This window comes from Calidris pugnax, unplaced genomic scaffold (assembly GCF_001431845.1).
Source record: "Calidris pugnax isolate Ruff unplaced genomic scaffold, ASM143184v1 scaffold20, whole genome shotgun sequence".
Classification (NCBI taxonomy): Eukaryota; Metazoa; Chordata; class Aves; order Charadriiformes; family Scolopacidae; genus Calidris; species Calidris pugnax.
Window position 1 is genome coordinate 27287844 of NW_015094510.1, and position 18981 is coordinate 27306824.

Genomic DNA, 18981 nt, shown 5'->3' on the forward strand with positions numbered 1-18981 from the left:
GCGCCGGGAGGCTGCGGGATGGCGGCAGGTTTGTAATCGAAGGAGAGGGGTGGCGGTGGCGGTGACTAGAGCGGAGCGGCCTGAGGAGCGACAGCGGGGTGATGCCGCCCCGGCACCTGTGAGGGGCCGCGAGTCGGAGCTGTCGCGGTGTGGGCGCTTCGCGGGGGAGCGGCGGCCGCCGCGGGCTGTGGCGGTGACGGCGCCCGTGGGGCAGGGGAGGCGCCGGGCCTGGCCCCTCGGTTCGACCGGAGAGCGTGGCTGTGCTCGTCTCCCTACCGGCGGCCTTCGGGGGCATTCCTTCGTCCCTCCTCGTCCTCCCGGGACGGGTCAGCTTCAGCCCTCGGCGGCGGTTCGGGCTGGCAGGAGGCGCTGCTGCCCTTGGGCTGCGGGGGAAGCTTCGCCCCGGGCGGGCGGCCTCCAGAGTGTCTCCGCAGGGGACGGGAAAAATCGCCTGTGGACCCTGTGGGCTTGGATTTGCCAGTGCAGGAATCTGAACCTCGGCGGGAAACTCCCGCTGGCCTCTCAAAACGGTAGGCAGCTGAGAAACCTCTTCCGAAGGGAATTTCGCTGTTTCTCCCAGTCCCGGTTTTAAGCTTGGGTTGACAGCATGAGCCCTGTCACAGGGTTATTCCCTGATCAGCGGGAGCCTGGGCCACTGTGGTCGCCTGTCCTTTGTCCCGTGACCCCTTCTTTCCTCTGTGTTCCCTGTGACACCCCATATGCACGGGCAGGGAGTTAATTGCCCCCGGACTAGCCTGAGGTAACGGGGCTGAGTGGTCAGGCTCTCCCTGCCACGTCCTCATCAGTAGCACTTCTATCTCTTTTTCTTCCTCAGCGAGGAAATCGCTTTAGGTGTCCAGTCTTTGTGAATTCATTCATGTTTTATGACACTTGTAGGATTTTGGTTGTCACTGAAACTGTTGCAGTCTTCAGACTTTTTTTTTGGGATGGACTGAAGCTGGTTGGAAAGAAGAAGCTAACGGGCAGCATGGTTGTAGAGTTTCTGTGAGAAACTAAGGAAGACACAAAAATGACAAGTGCTGCGTTGAATATGTGCAGTGGAATGTTTGTATGTAGATGGACATATTTGAAACTTTGCATTAATATGAGGGTCCTGTGTGGGAAGTCTCTCTTTCAACTCGTCAAATCACTGCTCTTCTTTTGTTGCAGGCACTTTTAAAAAAAATCTGGATCCCTCTCTGTACTGCTGAAGATAATATTATACACAGCTTTGTAATATTTGATATAATATTAGGTGCACTCAATCCAACTTCTAATCTTTTATTTATGTTGGCTTCCTGCACACAAAGTCTTTGTTACTAGTTGTCTAAATTGTTTCTATTGCCTAGGGAAGTGTAGATTGTGACTTGTTTTTATAAATAGTCTAGGTTGGTTTTAAGAGACTAACTTCCTTTTACTGGGAATCTGTTATTATAAATTTTGTATTTTGTTTATCTGCTTACTTTCTAGGTACTAAAATTCGGTAACCATCCATACCAAATACCAGGAACTTTGAAAGTTCTACTGTCCTAACGCTATGTAACGTAATATTGTTATGTTAATGCTATATCAGCAAATAAATTGGAATACAGTTTACAAGATGCCAACTGTTGAAGACTTGAGTAGTGAACAAAACTTCATTGCACATTGGATGTCTGACTGTTCCCGTGCTGGAGTCTTATTAGATCCCAATTTTACTGGTTTGAAAATCAACAAAGGAAATGTATTATCTGGACCTGAAAACGTCACGGCTTTCCCTGCTGAAGTGTCGCATCTTTCAGAGATCTGTTCTCTAAGTGAGGACTCCTTGTGTGAGGAAGAGTCAGGCAGCGCTTGTACGCTTCGGCAATATACCACTGAAACATCTTTTCCAGCAGCAGCATGTAACACAGAAGCCTCCAAAACAGACTTCGTCCGTGGTGAAGAGGATGGTCGGAGTAAATCTGGTCACAGCGATAGACTCTTACAAAAGCTTGAAAAGGTATAAGTTCTAGAATTCCTTGATGTACATCAATTAAGATTTTGTTTCTGCATATGATTTGTCATACTCAGGAGTAAGCAAAGTCTTTGGAACTTACAGAACGCAGCAAGCTTAAAAAGCAAGTCCTACATCATAGTTATGTGTGCGTAAAAATGGATGTCCTCGGGATATGCAGTTATTGAGAGCTTTAACTTCTGTTATTTCCAGCTGGCGCAGGTTCCAGTCTAAAATGAAATGGTACAAAGAGTACTTGTTCTCAAAATCTTTTTACCTGGGAAGATACACACAGTTTTAAAAATGTTCCATTGTTTCTTCACTTCAAACTGTGGAGATGGGGTGCTGGTCATTGCAGTGGAATATCTTCACCACAAATATTCACAACATGGTGGAGTTGTATGTTCTTGTATCTATAGCAACATCACAAGCTGGAACATGGGAAGTTCCACTCAAATATGAGGAAGAACTTATTTACAGTGAGGGTGACAGAGCCCTGGAACAGGCTGCCCAGGGAGGTCGTGGAGTCCCCTTCTCTGGAGACTTTCAAGACCCGCCTGGATGCAGTCCTGAGTGATGTGCTCTGGGCAATCCTGCTTCAGCAGGGGAGTTGGACCAGATGATCTCTAGAGGTCCCTTCCAACTCTGACAATTCCGTGATTCTGTGATCTTCTGTTAGTTCTCAAAGTAGGTATGTACACCTGTATACCTGGTTCTCTTTAGATTAAGAGAGATGTTAGTGTTGAATGTGATGAAGTACCCAAGACATTGGGACAAAAAGGCCTGGAATTCCAACGCTGTCATGTTGTTAATTGTTTTGTTTTTTTCCCAGTGCAAGCATGTCAGTTAACCCAATGTAACTGGCTAGATGTTTGCTCGTACCTCTTCCCAATTGCTACATATGCTCTGTGTAAGCTGAAAGTGTTCAGAGGCATTTTAATAGATCTTGCTGTCAAGGATTAAGAACTCGCTCACCTCCCTGTCCCCTCTGCTGGGAGCTACCTCAGCACAAATCCCTGTGTCTGTTCACTCAAGTGGGGGGTGTGTGAGTCCCTAGCGTAGAATTCCACAACTTACCTGGTGTTATAAGAGTTTTCTCCTCTGTTTTACATGATAGGAAGATATTTATTCGCTTTTTCAGTATTGTCAGCAGTATCAGACAGTGACTAAATGACCGATATCAGCTGTTTTAACAGTATCTTAAGAGGAATTCTTAAGTTTCCTGTCTTAGAAAGTTATTGACAATCTAATGTGTTACTGAATGTTTGTAATTGTCAAACGTAGTTTTGGATGCATGAGATCTTTTTTTCAATTGGGTTTTCTGAGGATATTATTGGTACAGGTAGAAGCATGATTTATTTAATTAAATGGAGGGGTTGGAGATGAGACTTAGGTGATCTTTGGATCTTGATCATTAGTTCATAGCTTCTACTTGCATAGTGCCTTACTTGTGTTTTCACTGGAATTTTAAGGAACTACAAGGGAATTTTTTCTTCCCTGTTGGATGACAGCTGTGGTCCGATTGTTTCTCTGTGGAATGATTTCATCAGGCCTCCTGCCTGTCCTTTGGAGGACCTGAATCTAGTAGATATGTATGTGTTGGAGACAGAGATGGACATGGAGGCCCACCACCCATTGCGGTGGTTTGGTAGGGTATGGAGTGTCCTGCCTTCATATAGCCCTTGAGGCTGGTCTTGAGTCAGTGCCAGGGACTCCTGCTACACTAGAAAATGAAAACTGGATTACTGCATTAAAGTATTTTAGTTCTTTTTTTCTGGCAGCTTCATGAGTCTTAATGTTCTGTGATGCTCTTTTTCCCCCTCTCTTGGTCCTTTGTATCAGTACTGTTCACTGTGAGATCTTGGAGAGAAAACCCCCCCACACTTTTTCTAACGCTTGAATTATTATGAAGTGTTTCACATTTTAATAAAAACATGGCATAGTAGAAGCTAATGTTAAAAGAGCAGAATTTGAATATTTTTCTTCAAGCAGTAGAAATGAGTGTTCTGATTCCTATTGTTTACAGATTGGACAATTAAAGACTGGTGGAACTGTTGATTGACCAAACTGGAAATAGCATGTGCATTCACAGACAGAAAAATTCTTACTTTCTTTCATGTTACACTTACCTAATGGAACATCTTTAGAACAAAAAATACCAGTTGTCTTGATGACTCTAATCCTGTGGTACATTTCATGTAAACCTAACCTCTAATACATTTTTTGTTGTTGTTTGAAAAGCTGAAGGAATTGCAACAACAGAAACAGGAACAGCTAAAGAAACAACAGATGGAGCAACTTCAAAGGCTGATGGAAGAGCAGCAGAAGCTACTTAGCATGGTAGCTGGCCAGACAGCAGTTCTTGGTAAGTTGAGAAAGAAGATGTATGGAGTACTTTGAGTAAACTGAAGAATTTAATCTCATTTTCCAGTTAAAATCTGAAAGTGTTTTCAGTGTTCTTCATTTTAAGACTACTCAATTAGTCAAAAACTGTGCCTGAAAGTTGAGTGCTATTGTGGAAGGAATACTATCCTGTTTTTATAAAATGCTAACTGTAATTGTAACTTGATCAATATGTGCTATGATGGGAGCCCTTGTTTCAAAGAACATATTTTAAATGTAGACAGTGTAAAAGAAACAGTTGCTTTCCCTTCTGATTAGCTGTTTCTCACAACACTTTGGATTGCTTTCAGCTGTTATTCTATCCGAAGGAAGTGGTCCCTCCTTGTTTGTGCTCACACAGCACAAATTTGTTGAACTGGACCAGACTGGGAGCTGATCTGTATTGAAAACCAAACACTTATAACCTGTACTGGTTTTCCAGCCTCATTTGTTGTGTGCAAAGGGAGGGGACAGTGCTGGGCTGGAAAAAGCTTCCAGACTTGAGCAGGAGTATTTTCTTTTGTCGGCAGTCTCAGTCCAACCTGACTTAAGTGAATAGCTTTCTTTTACCCTGCCTATCTAAGAAAAATGAATGTAGGGTTTAGCATTAGGAGAACAAAATCCAGGTTGCCATGTCACTTATTCTTGCTCAGTAACATAAGGTGGGGGCTGGATGATCAGTCTTGCCCTTCAGTACCATTTCTTTTCTCCTGTGGAACACTGATGCTGTCATGCAAATACAATGACACAGCCTTTTTTATTTTTTATTTTTTTTCCAAGGCCATACTGTAATGGCTGAAAGTCCAAAGCTAAGACCTGGGCATTCAGTGGGCTTAACAACTTTACACCAGTTGCCATCATCTGGATATCAGAATCACTTTGAAGACAGAGCTTATGCTCCAGTTGTTTCTCCACATACACAAGACAGTGATCTTTTACAAAAGTTAAACAACAAAGAATGCACCTCAACTTTGAAGAGCAGCCCTTCAGAAGTGTCTGCCTGTGGGAAACAAGGTATTTGTATGCGTCTGAAAATGGAGAATTGTGTGAAAAGTGAGGAAGACAAATATATTACTGTTTAGTCATTTATAGAAGGATAACTTTGTGTGTGGTGATTATTTCTTTTCCCCCCTTGTAGTTACTGAGCATAATTTTCTTTTACGTATTAGGAAGATTTTTTACAAGTGTTGGTTTACTTGACTTGTTGGTTGGTTTACTGACAGCTTACAGACCTCAGTGTTCTGTTGATGTCCATGGGAATTTTGTTAAAAGCAGCGTAAGGAAGAAAATACAGTTCTTCTGTTAGTATGAAATGCTTGTCTGTTTCTGGAAAAAAAAATATCTTTACTGCTAAGCCTTACATATGATGAATACTGGGAAAATAGCAAATAATGACAATTATTGGATAGCTGAGTTGTTTGGGCAGAACTATATGTTTTCATGCGCCAAATGGAAAATAACAATCTACCCAGGGATACAGAATGTCTTCAGCTCTGTTGTGAGAATTAGTAACTGAACTGGAATTAGGAGTCAAGATGGGTTGACAAAGAGATCCCATCATATGACTAAAAATTATTTGTACATCAGAAGCAATTCACTGGAGTTGTTTATTTTTCCTCCTCAGTTTTACCATTGGCACCAGCATGACTGCTATGCTGCTGTGATTGGAATAGTGGTTTGGGTTTTAATCCAGCAGTTTAATAAGGTTGCTGAAAATCTGTAGAAGTTTTGGGGAAAAGGTATGAGATTGCATTTCATCATACCTTGTACCAGCTTTAAAGCTTTTAATCAGAGGGCTTGGTCTAAGAGGATGTGAAAGGATAAATTGGTCTTAATTTATATATGCATACAAGGGAAACAGAAACTCGATGAGAGCTCTTCAGCAGAGCAGGCATCGAAATTTGTTCAGTTGTTTTATTTTTAATCCGTAAATTAACAATCAGAGTGGCTCATTTAAGGTCTGTGGAAAATATTTAATACATAATTGGATGTTGCTTTAAAAAGAATGCTCAAATTCAAATAAGAATTAATTTGGGCAAATCTTTGCACTATTTTATGTAGGAATTCAGACTGCATTACCATGAACCTCTCTTCTGGTTTTTATCTGACCTGAATCCTGCTTAAAGTATGAGCTGAAAACTGATTTGTTGTTGGCGAGGGTAAAAAAAATTCTTTTAATTTCATAGGAAAAAACATGGGGTGTCTAGAACAAAAGATGGAAATATTAATGGAGAGTGAAGATCATCACATCGATCCTCTATGTGCGGAAAGTGCAGATCTCTCTGAAAGCTCCAGCAGAGGAAAAGATTTGTGGACTAATACAGAGGAAAGGTAATTCAGGCCATCATCATGCACTTTTTATCAAATAGATAATATGAGTTTGGTTGAATTCTGAGTCCTGTTTGAAAGTGTCTGATATTCTCAAGTTGTGTAACCTTCTCAACCAAGGATTCCATTTTGCTCAGTGATGTGGAGACCTGTAGTTAATGGAGGCTCTGGCTTGAAGTTGCTTATGCTGTGAAAGATGGGATCTTGTGTGTTGGCTTGTGTGTTGGCTGAAGAGGTTTGTGTGACCTGGGGTAATAATAATTTCAAAGCACATTTTAGTATAGGCTTAGTATCTAAGCAATTATAATTACTGTTCCCAATTAGATTTATTACAACCTCCTACCCACTGTTATGTGGCATAAGTAGTAATGTGAAGGAGGAGTGTAAGGCTGTGACTTTTAGTTTATTACCAGGAGTTATGTTTGTTTAAGCCCCTGTACATGGCTAAGAAGTAATAATAGTGCTTGTGGCAGAAGACTTGTCGTGTATGGTAAAATCTTTGTGTGTGGAGCTGGTAGAAGAAAAGTAGTGGTTGGCATTGTTTTAAAGCTCTGCCTCATCTGCCAGGTCATCACAAAACCAAGAAATACTTGTTCCAGGCTGTGGTGGGTTGAGCCCAGGTGGCAACAAAACACCCACCCACCCCGTCGCTTGCTCACTTGGTCCCCCAGAGCAGAATGGGAGGGTATCAGCAGAGCAAGCTCAATAGAGCTTCTGGGTTGAGGTCAAAGTAGAGGAAAGGTGGGAGAGGGGATCCCCAAGTGATGCAAATGCTGTCACTCTCCACCTCTCACAGGCAGACTGATGCCCACTTGGTCTCTGAGCAATAGCTACTTTTGGAAGACCAAGCTCCAAGTTTTTACTGCTGAATGTGATGTTGTATGGCATAGAATATTGTTTTGCTCAGTTTGGGTCACCTCTTCTGCCTGTTTCCCCACTCAGCCTCTTGCCCACCCCCAGCCTACCTTGCTGGGGGTGAGGGAGCAGGATGAAAAATGAAACACAGCATAATAGCTAAAACATTGGTGTGTTATCAGCACTGTTGTAGTCAAAAATCCAAAACTCAGCACCATACGGGCTGCCATGAGGAAAGCTCACTCCTTCCCAGCCAGACCCAGCACAAGGCTGTGAAGGAGGAAGGAGAATCAATGGGAGAGGTAAAGAACATGAGCTCAGTAGCATTACCAAGTGGGAAGGTAGAACTGTAGAAATTGGAAATATGGCTAAAATACAAGTGAAGGTTTGGTGGTCTGGGCAGAAGAAAGGGTCACCGAGAAAAGCAGTGAAAGAAGAAACAGCAAGACCTGCATACAGTATCTTTTAGATATGCATGTTAATTATAGCAGGGATTTGATAAACCATTTCTCAAATGATAAACGGCTAGGTGTTATAATGCATTTCTCAGATTAACTGACACTTAATGACCAAAGTACCTCATAGTTTGTCATCTTTTATGTAATTACACCCTAAGTTCTTTGGATAGAAGTGACATTAAACACAGTTATTTTATACAGAAATGTAAGACTTGATTTTTTAAAAATTACACTAGACCTATTAAAGCTACGATTCAGGAGAAGAAACAGACATTTGAAGAATTCCTGGAAGAACAGATACAACTAGAAGAGCAGCGTCTGGAGCAAAACCAGAAGTTACAGGTTATTTTTTTTTTTAATCTTTATTGTTCACTATATGAATTCCTGCTCTTATGTGGGAAATCTTCAAGCTGTGTAAGGGGCTCTTTAACATTTTACTTTTTACTTTTTCTTACCCCTTTGCAGGAGACAAATGGATCAGCCATTCAAAAACCAGTGATCAAACGACCTTTCCTGAAGAAAGGAGAAGGCTTAACAAGATTCATTAATGCCAAATCTAAAATTACAAAACTTGGAGAAAACACCCCAAAACTTCAACAAAGGGCTTCAGATGACAGAAATGTTATTAAAGTGGATAGATCACAAATGCAGAAGAAAACTATTGCTCCTGGCAAAGATCTGGTTTCTGAGAAGCCTTTTGCACTGTGTAAAAAATATAACAACCCTCATAAAGCAAAACATCGTCCTATTCAGAAGACCCTGGTACTCGGGAGTCACAATGGAAAAAATATCTCATCATTAGAAACAAGAATGCAATTGGGAAAAAATCATGATGGACAGACGAGAGATTCTTTCCCATCAGAAATTAACAACAAAATAGAAAATAAAGAGAATGTAGAAGAATTTGCTATGTCTAACACTGGAAAAATTGGAAACAAATTACTTGGTACAGAAAAGCCTCAGTTGTCTCACGAGCCAGGCAGTGCCTTTTCTAATTCTAAATGTCCTGTAGGTCACTCTGTAAAAGACCCAGAACTGTCTTTTGAAGTTTCATTTCAGCATAAACTGGAAAACTGGGAAAAAGAAAAAGAAAAAGAGAATCTGGAATTAGATGAATTTCTGTTTCTAGAACAAGCTGCAGATGAAATCTCTTTCTCAAGTAATTCCTCATTTGTGCAAAGGATCTTAGATCAAGATCAGCAGACTTTAAAAGGCCGTAGAATGTCTTCTACCCCTATCAAGGCAAAAGAGCAGCAAGTAAAGGCACTGGCTGTTGAACTTCTAAACAGGAAAAATCAAAAGGCAGACTGTATGACACAAGGAAATACAAATGATAGGGCAGTTCTGCATACAGTCTCAAATTCTGGAACAGCTTTTAGCATGAAGGATTCATTGAATAAAATGGACAGTGTAATGTTTTCAGCTTCTTCCATGACAGCAGCTCCTGCTTTAAAAAGTAATCAGTGGACTGTAAATGAAGATGAGGGTGAGGGCGATGATGATACTACTACAGATTCAGAGAGTGAATCTGAGACCACATTAAAGCATGAAAATGATGATGTCAAGACATCCTTTATGAGCCACAGAGAAAGTGATCCGGAATTTTTTGATGATGGAGGTTCTGTTACAGACATCAGCAAAGGAAACAAAAATGGAGATGCTGCCCTTGGCTTGTCAGACAAAGGTTGCAGTGAACTGTCAAAGCAAAAGATTAGAAAAGCTTCAGACCATCAGAGAAGCATGTCTTGTATGAGTAGGAGTAAGTTTGAGTTTGACGATGAAAGAACATGGAGTGATCTTGATGAAAATTATGTAAACGGTGATTTACCTGAAAAATATACTAAAATACCTTTACAGATGGACTTTTCCAGTAAGAATGATACACCTGTCCCAGATAAAGCAATAAAGAGAAAAGTTGCCTCAAAGAGGGGAGATGGAACGTCCAAAGAGTCTGCAGTGGACAGTGATTCAAACAGACCTCCTGTGTCAAACCTGATGATGAAACTGTTTCCTTCGCTGAAACCGAAACACAAGGCAGGCGGTCACTCAGAGCGTGACATCAAATCAAACATGGAACAGGAGCCAGCAGCTGAAAGAACAGCAACTGGTAGGAAATGTTGAAGAGGACATCTAGTACAAGTCTTCCCTTCTAACGCTTAAGCTGCAACCTGACATTATACCAAAGGGTGCTGCAGGGGATGGCCCCGTTCTTAGTTTGCATCTGGTGTCAGATCTAACAATTTTGCAACTTGCAGAATGAGTACAACGAGTGAATCCTTTTTGTTTGTTTGCTTTTGTTTTTTTTTTTTTTTTTTTTTTTTCCTGGAGGCTGGATTTCTGTCAGACCAGATCATTGAATTAACTCTCTGGAGCTGCTTGATCACTGTTTTCAAATCTAGCAAAGTGTCAAAGGCATTCCAAAAATGAAGTGGTACCTCCAAAAAAGAAGTGGTACCTCCCTTTGCAGTGCCAGTGTGCCTTGACACCACAGTAGGCTAATGCTATGCGCTGTTAGGTCAGCTGGTTCCCCTTATAAAATATAAAGAGGTGGCAAACCTGTTATTTTCCCACAGTAGTTCAGCATCTAGAGAATTCATGTGGAATATGGGAATCCTGGATTAATTTTTCTGCTTTACCCGAGTTGATTTCGACCATATGGTTATAGTCAGGGGAAAAACTGCTCCTAAAAGCTCCTGCTGAAGCTGTTGCGTTTATGTGAGATCATTAAAAATGCAGTTGTTCAGTACAAGCACGATGGCACAGCCTAGTGTTTAAATCTCTTCTCTCTAAGGTGGGGAGATCTTGGTTTCAAACTCTGCTCCAGTGAACGTTTAGGATTTTCTTTAGGATTTTATGAGAAGTTCCTATGAAAGCTGCTGTTTCTGCTCGTTGTTTTGTGGAGAATTGATTTATCTAGAGGTGCCTGCTAGATGCTGTTTGGAGGTAGAGAGGTAGGGGCTTTTTACTGAAACTCAGAGCATTTAAGGTTCAATGAGGCAACTGCAACATCATTATTTAGGCTCTTGCCTTGCATACTCAGAAGCAGATTATTAAAACCCTGGGAGTATTAAGCAGTGACTGAACAGGAAATTGTGATGGCAAAAAAGTCCACAAATCTTATTATTGGCCTCTATAATAGATTTCACACTTGTGATGGGTGTGAACAGACTTTGTTGTGAATAAAACTTGGAAAAACTTCAGCCATAAACTTCCCTGTTTGATGCTTGGCCCTTGTATCTTCATTTAATTTCCCTAGCTTGATGTGAAGCCCTTCACATTCCAATTCCTAATACATATTTAGTTCTACAAAGATGACATACTCAATATTTGAGGTATTTGAGTAAATACTGTAGAGTGCTTCTCTGTTATTTGAATAGTGTATTTTTTTGCAATACTACTACTATCTCTAAAATAGTATCACTTTATTTTTTTTATTTTTTATTTTTTTTTTAAACTGGTATGTGATAATTGTTTACTTCAGTCTGATGGATGCTGCTTAGATAACTTGTCCCTGGCTGTTCTTCGGCAGGAAACACCGTTCCATCCCAGGTACTGAGAGACACACTCGCTGAACTGGAAACCGAAATAGCGAGATTCAGAGCTGAAAACTCAACTCTAACTAAACTCCGGGAAGAAAGAGAGCATGCCCTGGCAAATATCAGGTAATTGTTAATTGAAATGTTTTGGTGCATTCGCTCACGTAGTATGTTCCAGACCATCATAATGTCTGGTTACCAACAGCAGGGGTAAATAACTGCTGTGTTTCAGTTACACTGCAGACATAGGTCAAGAAACTGGTTGTTGCTCTAGGTATATACCAAACTGTAAGTATTACTCACACGTGAATTATAATATTAAGAACCCGTGCTAGTTCCATATGTCCTTAAAGGCTATACATGGGAGAATTAGTATATTTTTGTTCTGAGTGATAACAGAGTCTTACATTGATCTTGCAAAACTGATCTTTGTGCTAACGTGATTGATGCTCTTCCTTTGGATGGGAGAATATTTTTATTTGAACTGGGGGGACTTATAAGGGACATATAGAGCAGGATAATTATCTCTGTTGACTCAAATGTGGCACATCTATTCCTACCAAAGTCACTTTAGTTTTGTTTGGAAACAGCATCATGTTTTTGGCTAATATTTAATTTGTGACCTCCTGCTGTTAGTACGTTCTTTTTCCTCGGTAATTTTGGGGGAACAGTGTTCTACTGCTTTGAAGAGTATTGGAAGATCTTAGCTTTGATCTTTGTTAAATTTGGGATAACTTTTGTGATTGGAAAATATAAAAATAGAAATTATTTGATTTAGAACACTAGCTGTATGACAATTCTGACTCCTTGAATAAGTAGTATCATTTATAGGTATGTCTTCCTGCGGGTAACAGATGCTGCCTTGGAATCAGTGACAGCAGTTTTCATTTTCTTCCTTAAAATCCAGATTTGAAGTAGTTTTGGGCTAAAACAACAATTTTGTTTTGTAATTATAGGAAAGAAATTGCAGACTTTCAACAGCAGAAAGCCCAAGAACTGGCTGAAATAGAAGAATACAAAAAAAAGGAAATAAAAAAACTGCAAAAGGAGCGTAAAGTTTTTGAAAAATATACCACAGAAGCTAGAGCAATTCCAGATAAAAAAGAACGTGATGAAATTCAGGTATAAAAATTATGTTATTCTTCTAGTCCACACAGGAACACTTAAATTCATTTAAAGGCAATTGAATACTAAATTCTACCTTAATTGAAAGGTTGCAAGCGATTTTAAGATGGGAACGGTTAGTAGACGAGGCCTCATTGAGGAAGGAACTACGGTCTTCGCAGTGTTGTTTGATGGTTTTATGGCAAAACCCCCTGATGAGCAAATATTTTTGTCACATTTCCATACTAAAAACTGCTCATGCCTATGGCAGAATTATCTTCAACTTTGATACAAAACTACTGTAGTTAATATTAAGTTGTAAGTTTTTATTCGTGGTAGTGGATCAAAGTGCAAAGTAGAACTGTCCTTGAGTTTTATTCTGTCTGTAACTTGTACAGTAAACGTAGCAATCTTCTACAATTTTCAAAGTTACATTTTGTTATTACTTGTAGGTCTAGAGGTATGGGAGATCTAAGAAACAAGATTTATTTGTTTCTTCATTGTCAGATGTATGGTACATGAGGTATACAGACAAGTTGTATTAAACATCACATGGATTTCCTTCCTCCTTCCCTACAAATTTTCCTAACATAACTTCATTTGTGACTCAAGCTGAGCTTATGAAGTTGGTAAAGTAAATAACATCTCTTTCAGTGAAAAACAAAACAAAACAAACTTTCTTCTTTCCCCAATTAAGCTGATCTTGGTTTTTGGCCGCACTTGTGCTTTTTTAAAAAATGTGCTTGTAGTTCTATTAGAACATTAAAATCTTTTAATATATTAAAAAATTAAAGCTTTTTAATTTATAAATGTGCATTTTCCTAAGGCTTTAAAACAGCAGGTTGCAGAGCTACAGGAAGATTTAAAACGAAAAGAGGCAAAATGGTCAACCACCCATCGACGCCTGAAAGATCAAATAGAAGCTTTAGTAAATGAGAATATGGAGCTAAAAGAGGAAGTCAAAATTATGGAGAGGTTTCGTCTGGAAGCCTGGAAGAAAGTAGAAGCTGCTGAAAACAAGAAGAAAATAGAAAATCCTGGGATGACTCTAAAAAAAGCAGAATCTGTAAGCTATTAATGTTGATGTTTAATTTCATCTGTGGGAATACGCTGAGTTTTGGGTCATAAACTCAGAATCCAATAGCTACAACCTAGATGTTTACTTTTCATTTACTGATCTTGGGACTGCAGTAGCAGTGACAGACACAGAATTTTCTTAACGTCACATTCTCTCCAAATGTGAATGTTCAGAACACGCAGCATCCATTCTGTTGAGAAACTCATCTTAGAAATTCAAAATGATGCGATTATAAGAGAAAAATCATAGATTGGATCATACCTGTGAACCTCTGCACCTCAGGGATCAGCCAGGCAAACCAGGCTGCTCACTATTGTTTACAGCAGCTATATTTAGTTTTGAAACTAAATTTTGTAACAATTATTCTGGATTGCTTGCACCAAACTAACGTTCTGCTGTTGTTGGTAGCAAGGTAGGAGACAGAGGGGGAGTTCCAAAGTACAACTTGGGCTGCCTCACACAAACCCTTCTGCTGACTGAATCTCCAAAATGTATAGTTTGTGTGAAAGCTTCTAGTAAATTTCATGTCATGTGGTGTATAAATTTTTTGCTGCTGTATGAAGAGTTATGATTAAATGTCATGTAAACCACAAATAACTTTCTTTCTTACTTTTAGTTTCTACCAAATAGAGGCCCAAAAAGTCAAACTGCATCTCTGCTTCCTCCAGTACAGAAGGGCAGCAAGATAAATGGCAAAAGTTATTCACAAGCAAAAGGTATAAATGTTTGTCTGATCAAGAAATGTGATAATTCTTTAAAAGAAAAGGTGGGTTTTTGCTTTTATTAGAATAGAGCGCATCACCACCTTAAAAGTATGTAGAGAATAGGTTGTAATGGACTCACTGAGGACATGGATGAATAGCTCGCAGGGTAAGATTCTGGCGAAAGCTGCGATGAGACCATTCTGGTCATGTCTGGTGCTCTGGAGCATACCAGAAGCTGCACTCCGTAATCCAAAATGGCATTCATTGTTGATGTTCTTCAAGCCATGGGTGTTGGCTAGATGACTGTGTTATGTCAGTGGAACTGCTGTGTCTCTTCAGAACCTTGTTAGCAGGGTCTGTAATCACACGGGCAATGCTGTAGTGGGTGTCATTGTTCACAGTATGGAGCAAATGCTGTTGGCTGCTCTACTCATTCCTAATTATAGCAGCCTTCCAGTAGCTAAAGGGGGCTACAGGAGAGATGGGGAGGGACTCTTTGTCAGGGAGCGTAGTGATAGGACAAGGGGGAATGGTTTTGAACTGAAAGGGAGATTTAGATTAGATATTAGGAAGGGATTCTTTACTGTGAGGTGGTGAGACACTGGAACAGGTTGCCCAGAGAAGCTGTGGATGCCCCATCCCTGGAGGTGTCCAAGGCCAGGCTGGATGGGGCTTTGAGCAACCTGGTCTGGTGGGAGGTGTCCCTGCCCATGGCAGGGGGGTTGGAACTTGATGATCCTTAAGGTCCTTTCCAACCCCAACCATTTTTTGATTCTATAATCACATCTGGAAGGTAACTGGAGAGTAATTTTTTGACAACCCTGGCAGCTCAACCAACCGTTGTGTTATCCATTAGGGGAGCGTGTTACAAAATGGAAGCCCTTGCTGGTTTTGTTTTGGTGATGTCTGGTGTGCTAGGAGAGACACAGCAAAGGTCTGCTAGTCAGTTCCTGTTAAAAGGTTACCTTAGTCTTCCTTTATTCATTATAAGACATAACTAATAATGTTGTCTAGGTCCCTAGGGGTGGGAAAAAATTCCTTTGTAAATCTTCAGAAATGAGACAGGGAAGTGCAAGTACTACACCTGTTGCAGTGACCTTCAATGACATACCTGAGCGAGTTGGCTTATGCTGATTCTTTTCATAAAATATTCTGCTTTCAGTTTTTACTGCACTCAAATGTAGGTGTCTGGTACAACTTGACCTCCTATATAACACTTAAACTGTACGTTTACTGTCCAAATTAACTTTATGACATGTATCTGAGTAGGAAAGCTTTCTAGAACACCTCCATCAGCACCTGCTAGTGACGGAACCAACTCTGAGACCATGATGGCACTAGAAGATTCTTCTAAGACTTTTATGGTAGTAAGTCCTCAACCTTGATTTGATTTGATTTTTAAGGGGGGAGGGGAAACCCAAAATAAAACAATAGTTACTTGTACTTAAATGAGTATCTGGAAGTGACTGGTGAAGCTGGTGACTCAACTGATAAGCTCTTCAAATGCAGTTTTATTGTTATACCAGAAAATGGCCATGTAGTAGTCAATGCAGAATGTTTTACGTGTGTCTAATAGTTATAACATTCTTTGGCTGAGGAAATGAAATAAAATAATATTTTCCTGCTCCCTTGAATTTTGCAAAATGTTTTACCTTTTGAGGTTTCCATGTAGGGAAACCATGCAAGAATCTTCTAAATAGCTGGATTAATTCTTTCATTAGTTGCTGCTAAGTAGCATTTAAGTTTTATGAGACTTTATGGTTTCCTACCTTGACATGGTAGGCACAGTTGTGCACGGTAGGCATGGTAGTGCACAGACCACGTGCATGGTAGGCACAGACTTAAGGCACAGTTGTGCACCATGCTACAACACATCACTGAACTCCACTTCAGTCCAGACTACAGCTGACTACAGAAAACCAGTTATTGCTGAGTCTCACTCTCTTGTACCACTTGAATTAATTATACCTAGGACTTACATAGAAGCCCGATTGTGTTTATGCCTTCCTAGACTTGTCTTCCTCCCCTGATGCTCCTTCTTTCCCAAAATACCTGTCAGCCTAGGAAAAAAACGTGCATGAAGACAAAGCTTGATTTGAGTTTATGCTTAGATTATTGTTGTCATTTCAGGACAGCTCTCCTCAAGAAGCTCATGGGTCACTACAATCTGGACCTGCATCTACAGACAGCGAAGAGATAGAGAGAGAAACTGCTTACCCTGATGGAAAGGTAAAATGAGAGCTTGGCACTCTGAAATTCCACAAGACAGCTGGTGTGAAAGAGGAATGAGTTGTGTGTTGGTTCAATACTGACCTCTATTGTGTTGATTAGGTTGAAAAGGTCTTGAAAAACGGCTGTCACCTCATATTTTTCCCCAATGGGACATGGAAAAAAGTGGGTTCTGATGGGAAGACCGTAACTGTAACCTTCTTCAATGGGGATGTGAAGCAGGTTATGCCTGATCAAACAGTGGTATGTACCCTGCATCTTCTGCACTCTTCTATACTTATGTGCAACGTACACACATAAAATTTCTCACTGGTTATGTTAAATCTCAACTGTTTTCTGCAGATTTATTACTATGCTGATGCTAAGACTACACATACTACATACTCTGATGGCTTAGAGGTCTTGCAGTTTTCAAACGGACAAATAGGTAAAGAAATCCTGCAGCTCAACCAATACTCAAAACTGCTGTCCATATATAAACCTGCATTTATGTAATAAGCATATTGTCTCAAAATGCATTTCAGAGAAGCATTATCCTGATGGCAAGAAAGAAATTACCTTCCCTGATCAAACTATTAAAAATTTATTTACGGATGGGCAAGAAGAAAGTATCTTTCCAGATGGTACTATTGTTCGTATTCAGAGGTAAGTTTTCTCTTTTCAGGTACCCCCAGGTGCTGCTGGGACAGTAGCAGTCAGGCTGCACTGACAGAGGCCTGTTTCTAAAGTTTGCATCTGAACGTACTGTGAACATGTATTTACTGTTTGAAACTTAGTATTATTTTTTTTGTAGCTTGGAGGAGACACAGAGGCTGAATGCCTGTGTGCATTTTCTCATACCTTGAGAGACTTTTCTGGTTTGTGCACAGTTCTAGCGAACATGTGAGAACCCAGCTGGGGTGAGCAGCAGGTCTGACCAACAGCTGGTAACTGAGAGCACTCAAAACATTAAGCTTGGAACTTCTTGGACTGTTGCAGCAATAGATTTAGTGCAGAGACAGTGCAGTAGAGGCTTTTAAGTATAAAGAAGTCATGTCAGTTTTGCAGAAATAGGTTTTTGAGTCCTAACCAGCTGGAGTGACACTTTAAAAACAGGCTTTCTGCAAATACTGTAATTTTAGTTCTTTCTTCACTTAGGCTTGCATAACGTTTGTTCTGAGATTGTAAGGACTAGACGTAGGCTTAAGATTAATGTGTGTGTGAGGGTTTTTTTTTTTTTAAATACTTATGCATTTATTTAATATAGAGATGGAAGCAAAACTATAGAGTTCAATAATGGCCAGAGAGAACTACACACATCGGAGTTCAAGAGACGAGAGTACCCAGATGGTACTGTCAAGACTGTGTACGTGAATGGACAACAAGAAACAAAGTATGTCTCTGGGAGAGTAAGAGTGAAGGACAAGGATGGCAATGTTATCATGGACACTAAGTTGTAGGCAAGTTGGAAGTGTTAACACATCACCAAAAATAATGTACATTTCTGTAAACAAGAAGTGAAACCCCTCCAAGCTTATTGTGTATATATTGTTTATAGTTTTCCTGAAATAAATTTATTTTTCAGTGGATGTTAATATATCTGAGCTTTTTCTTAACTTTTTCCCATTTCTACTTTTAAGCAGCAGTTTGATTCAATATTCTGTTCATGTATGGTTTAAAGAGTGCTTAGATTATTGTACTTTAAACATCTAAGAGAAGACTCTTCAATTAAAGGTAAAAAGTACTACTGGAACCCCTGCTGTGGTGAAATACAGCAGGCACCCAGACCTGAAAGTCTGGGTATCCATTTACTCATTGCTTGACTTAAAAGCATAAACGAATGGCAACATTGCTTTTCAGTTAGCTGTAGGCTATTATTTCTTCATAATCTTATTTATTCTTCATCTCACAGTTAGAAGGCAACAGCATTAGCAGAGCCCAAAGCGTTCTGTTAGCTGCTTATCCATATTCCAAAAGCCAGGACAGGTGAGACTATGGGATAGGTTATTCAGAGCATGGGGGAAAAAAACAGAGATCAACTAAGGTCATCTCATCCAATTCTTCCACTTAACAGACATTTATAAACTGACTTGTCTTTTAAAATCCTGCAGTATCTACAAAGTGTTACTGCCAGAGTGTCTGCTCTAACTCTCCACTCTAGCAGATGCTGAAAAATTAGTTTCGGTCTCTTGCACAGTAGATGATGATACTCACTTTTTCCCCCCTCTGCCCTTTCTCCTCAGTGAAATCTTGTGCCCTTTTTTACTCAAGGTGTAAATCAGCTTGCAGTAGTAAGAGCTGCGCTCACTCACAACTAGAAGTTGCTTGGTTGGGTGGATAGGCAGGTCCTGGC

At 40.2% G+C, this 18981-nt stretch overlaps 1 protein-coding gene across 3 annotated transcripts; it reads left to right on the forward strand.

The window, feature by feature from the left end:
• Nucleotides 1-345: 345 nt before the first annotated feature.
• CENPJ (centromere protein J) lies at nucleotides 346-18165 on the forward strand. Of its 3 annotated transcripts, none has more exons than XM_014965801.1 (17): nucleotides 346-530; nucleotides 1471-1981; nucleotides 4217-4340; nucleotides 5138-5371; nucleotides 6544-6688; nucleotides 8235-8340; nucleotides 8464-10105; nucleotides 11528-11660; nucleotides 12491-12656; nucleotides 13465-13704; nucleotides 14333-14432; nucleotides 15690-15787; nucleotides 16551-16649; nucleotides 16752-16892; nucleotides 16992-17076; nucleotides 17174-17294; nucleotides 17896-18165. In XM_014965801.1, the coding sequence occupies exons 2-17, from the start codon at nucleotides 1556-1558 to the stop codon at nucleotides 18086-18088; spliced, it is 4053 nt and encodes a 1350-aa protein (XP_014821287.1). In that variant the 5' UTR covers nucleotides 346-530; nucleotides 1471-1555; the 3' UTR covers nucleotides 18089-18165. The 3 variants fall into 3 exon arrangements, with proteins under 3 accessions (XP_014821287.1, XP_014821290.1, XP_014821289.1); XM_014965804.1 differs by having other exon boundaries at nucleotides 15690-15784; XM_014965803.1 differs by lacking the exon at nucleotides 346-530 and adding an exon at nucleotides 1018-1069.
• Nucleotides 18166-18981: the final 816 nt, after the last annotated feature.

What these genes read in the sequence shown, in the direction of transcription:
- CENPJ (XM_014965801.1), top strand. Translation starts at nt 1,556, where the DNA reads ATGTTAATGCTATATCAGCAAATAAATTGGAATACAGTTTACAAGATG. An exon ending in TCTTACAAAAGCTTGAAAAG is followed by an intron (nt 1,982 to 4,216) that starts GTATAAGTTCTA and finishes TTGTTTGAAAAG; the next exon opens with CTGAAGGAATTGCAACAACA. An exon ending in ACTATTGTTCGTATTCAGAG is followed by an intron (nt 17,295 to 17,895) that starts GTAAGTTTTCTC and finishes TATTTAATATAG; the next exon opens with AGATGGAAGCAAAACTATAG.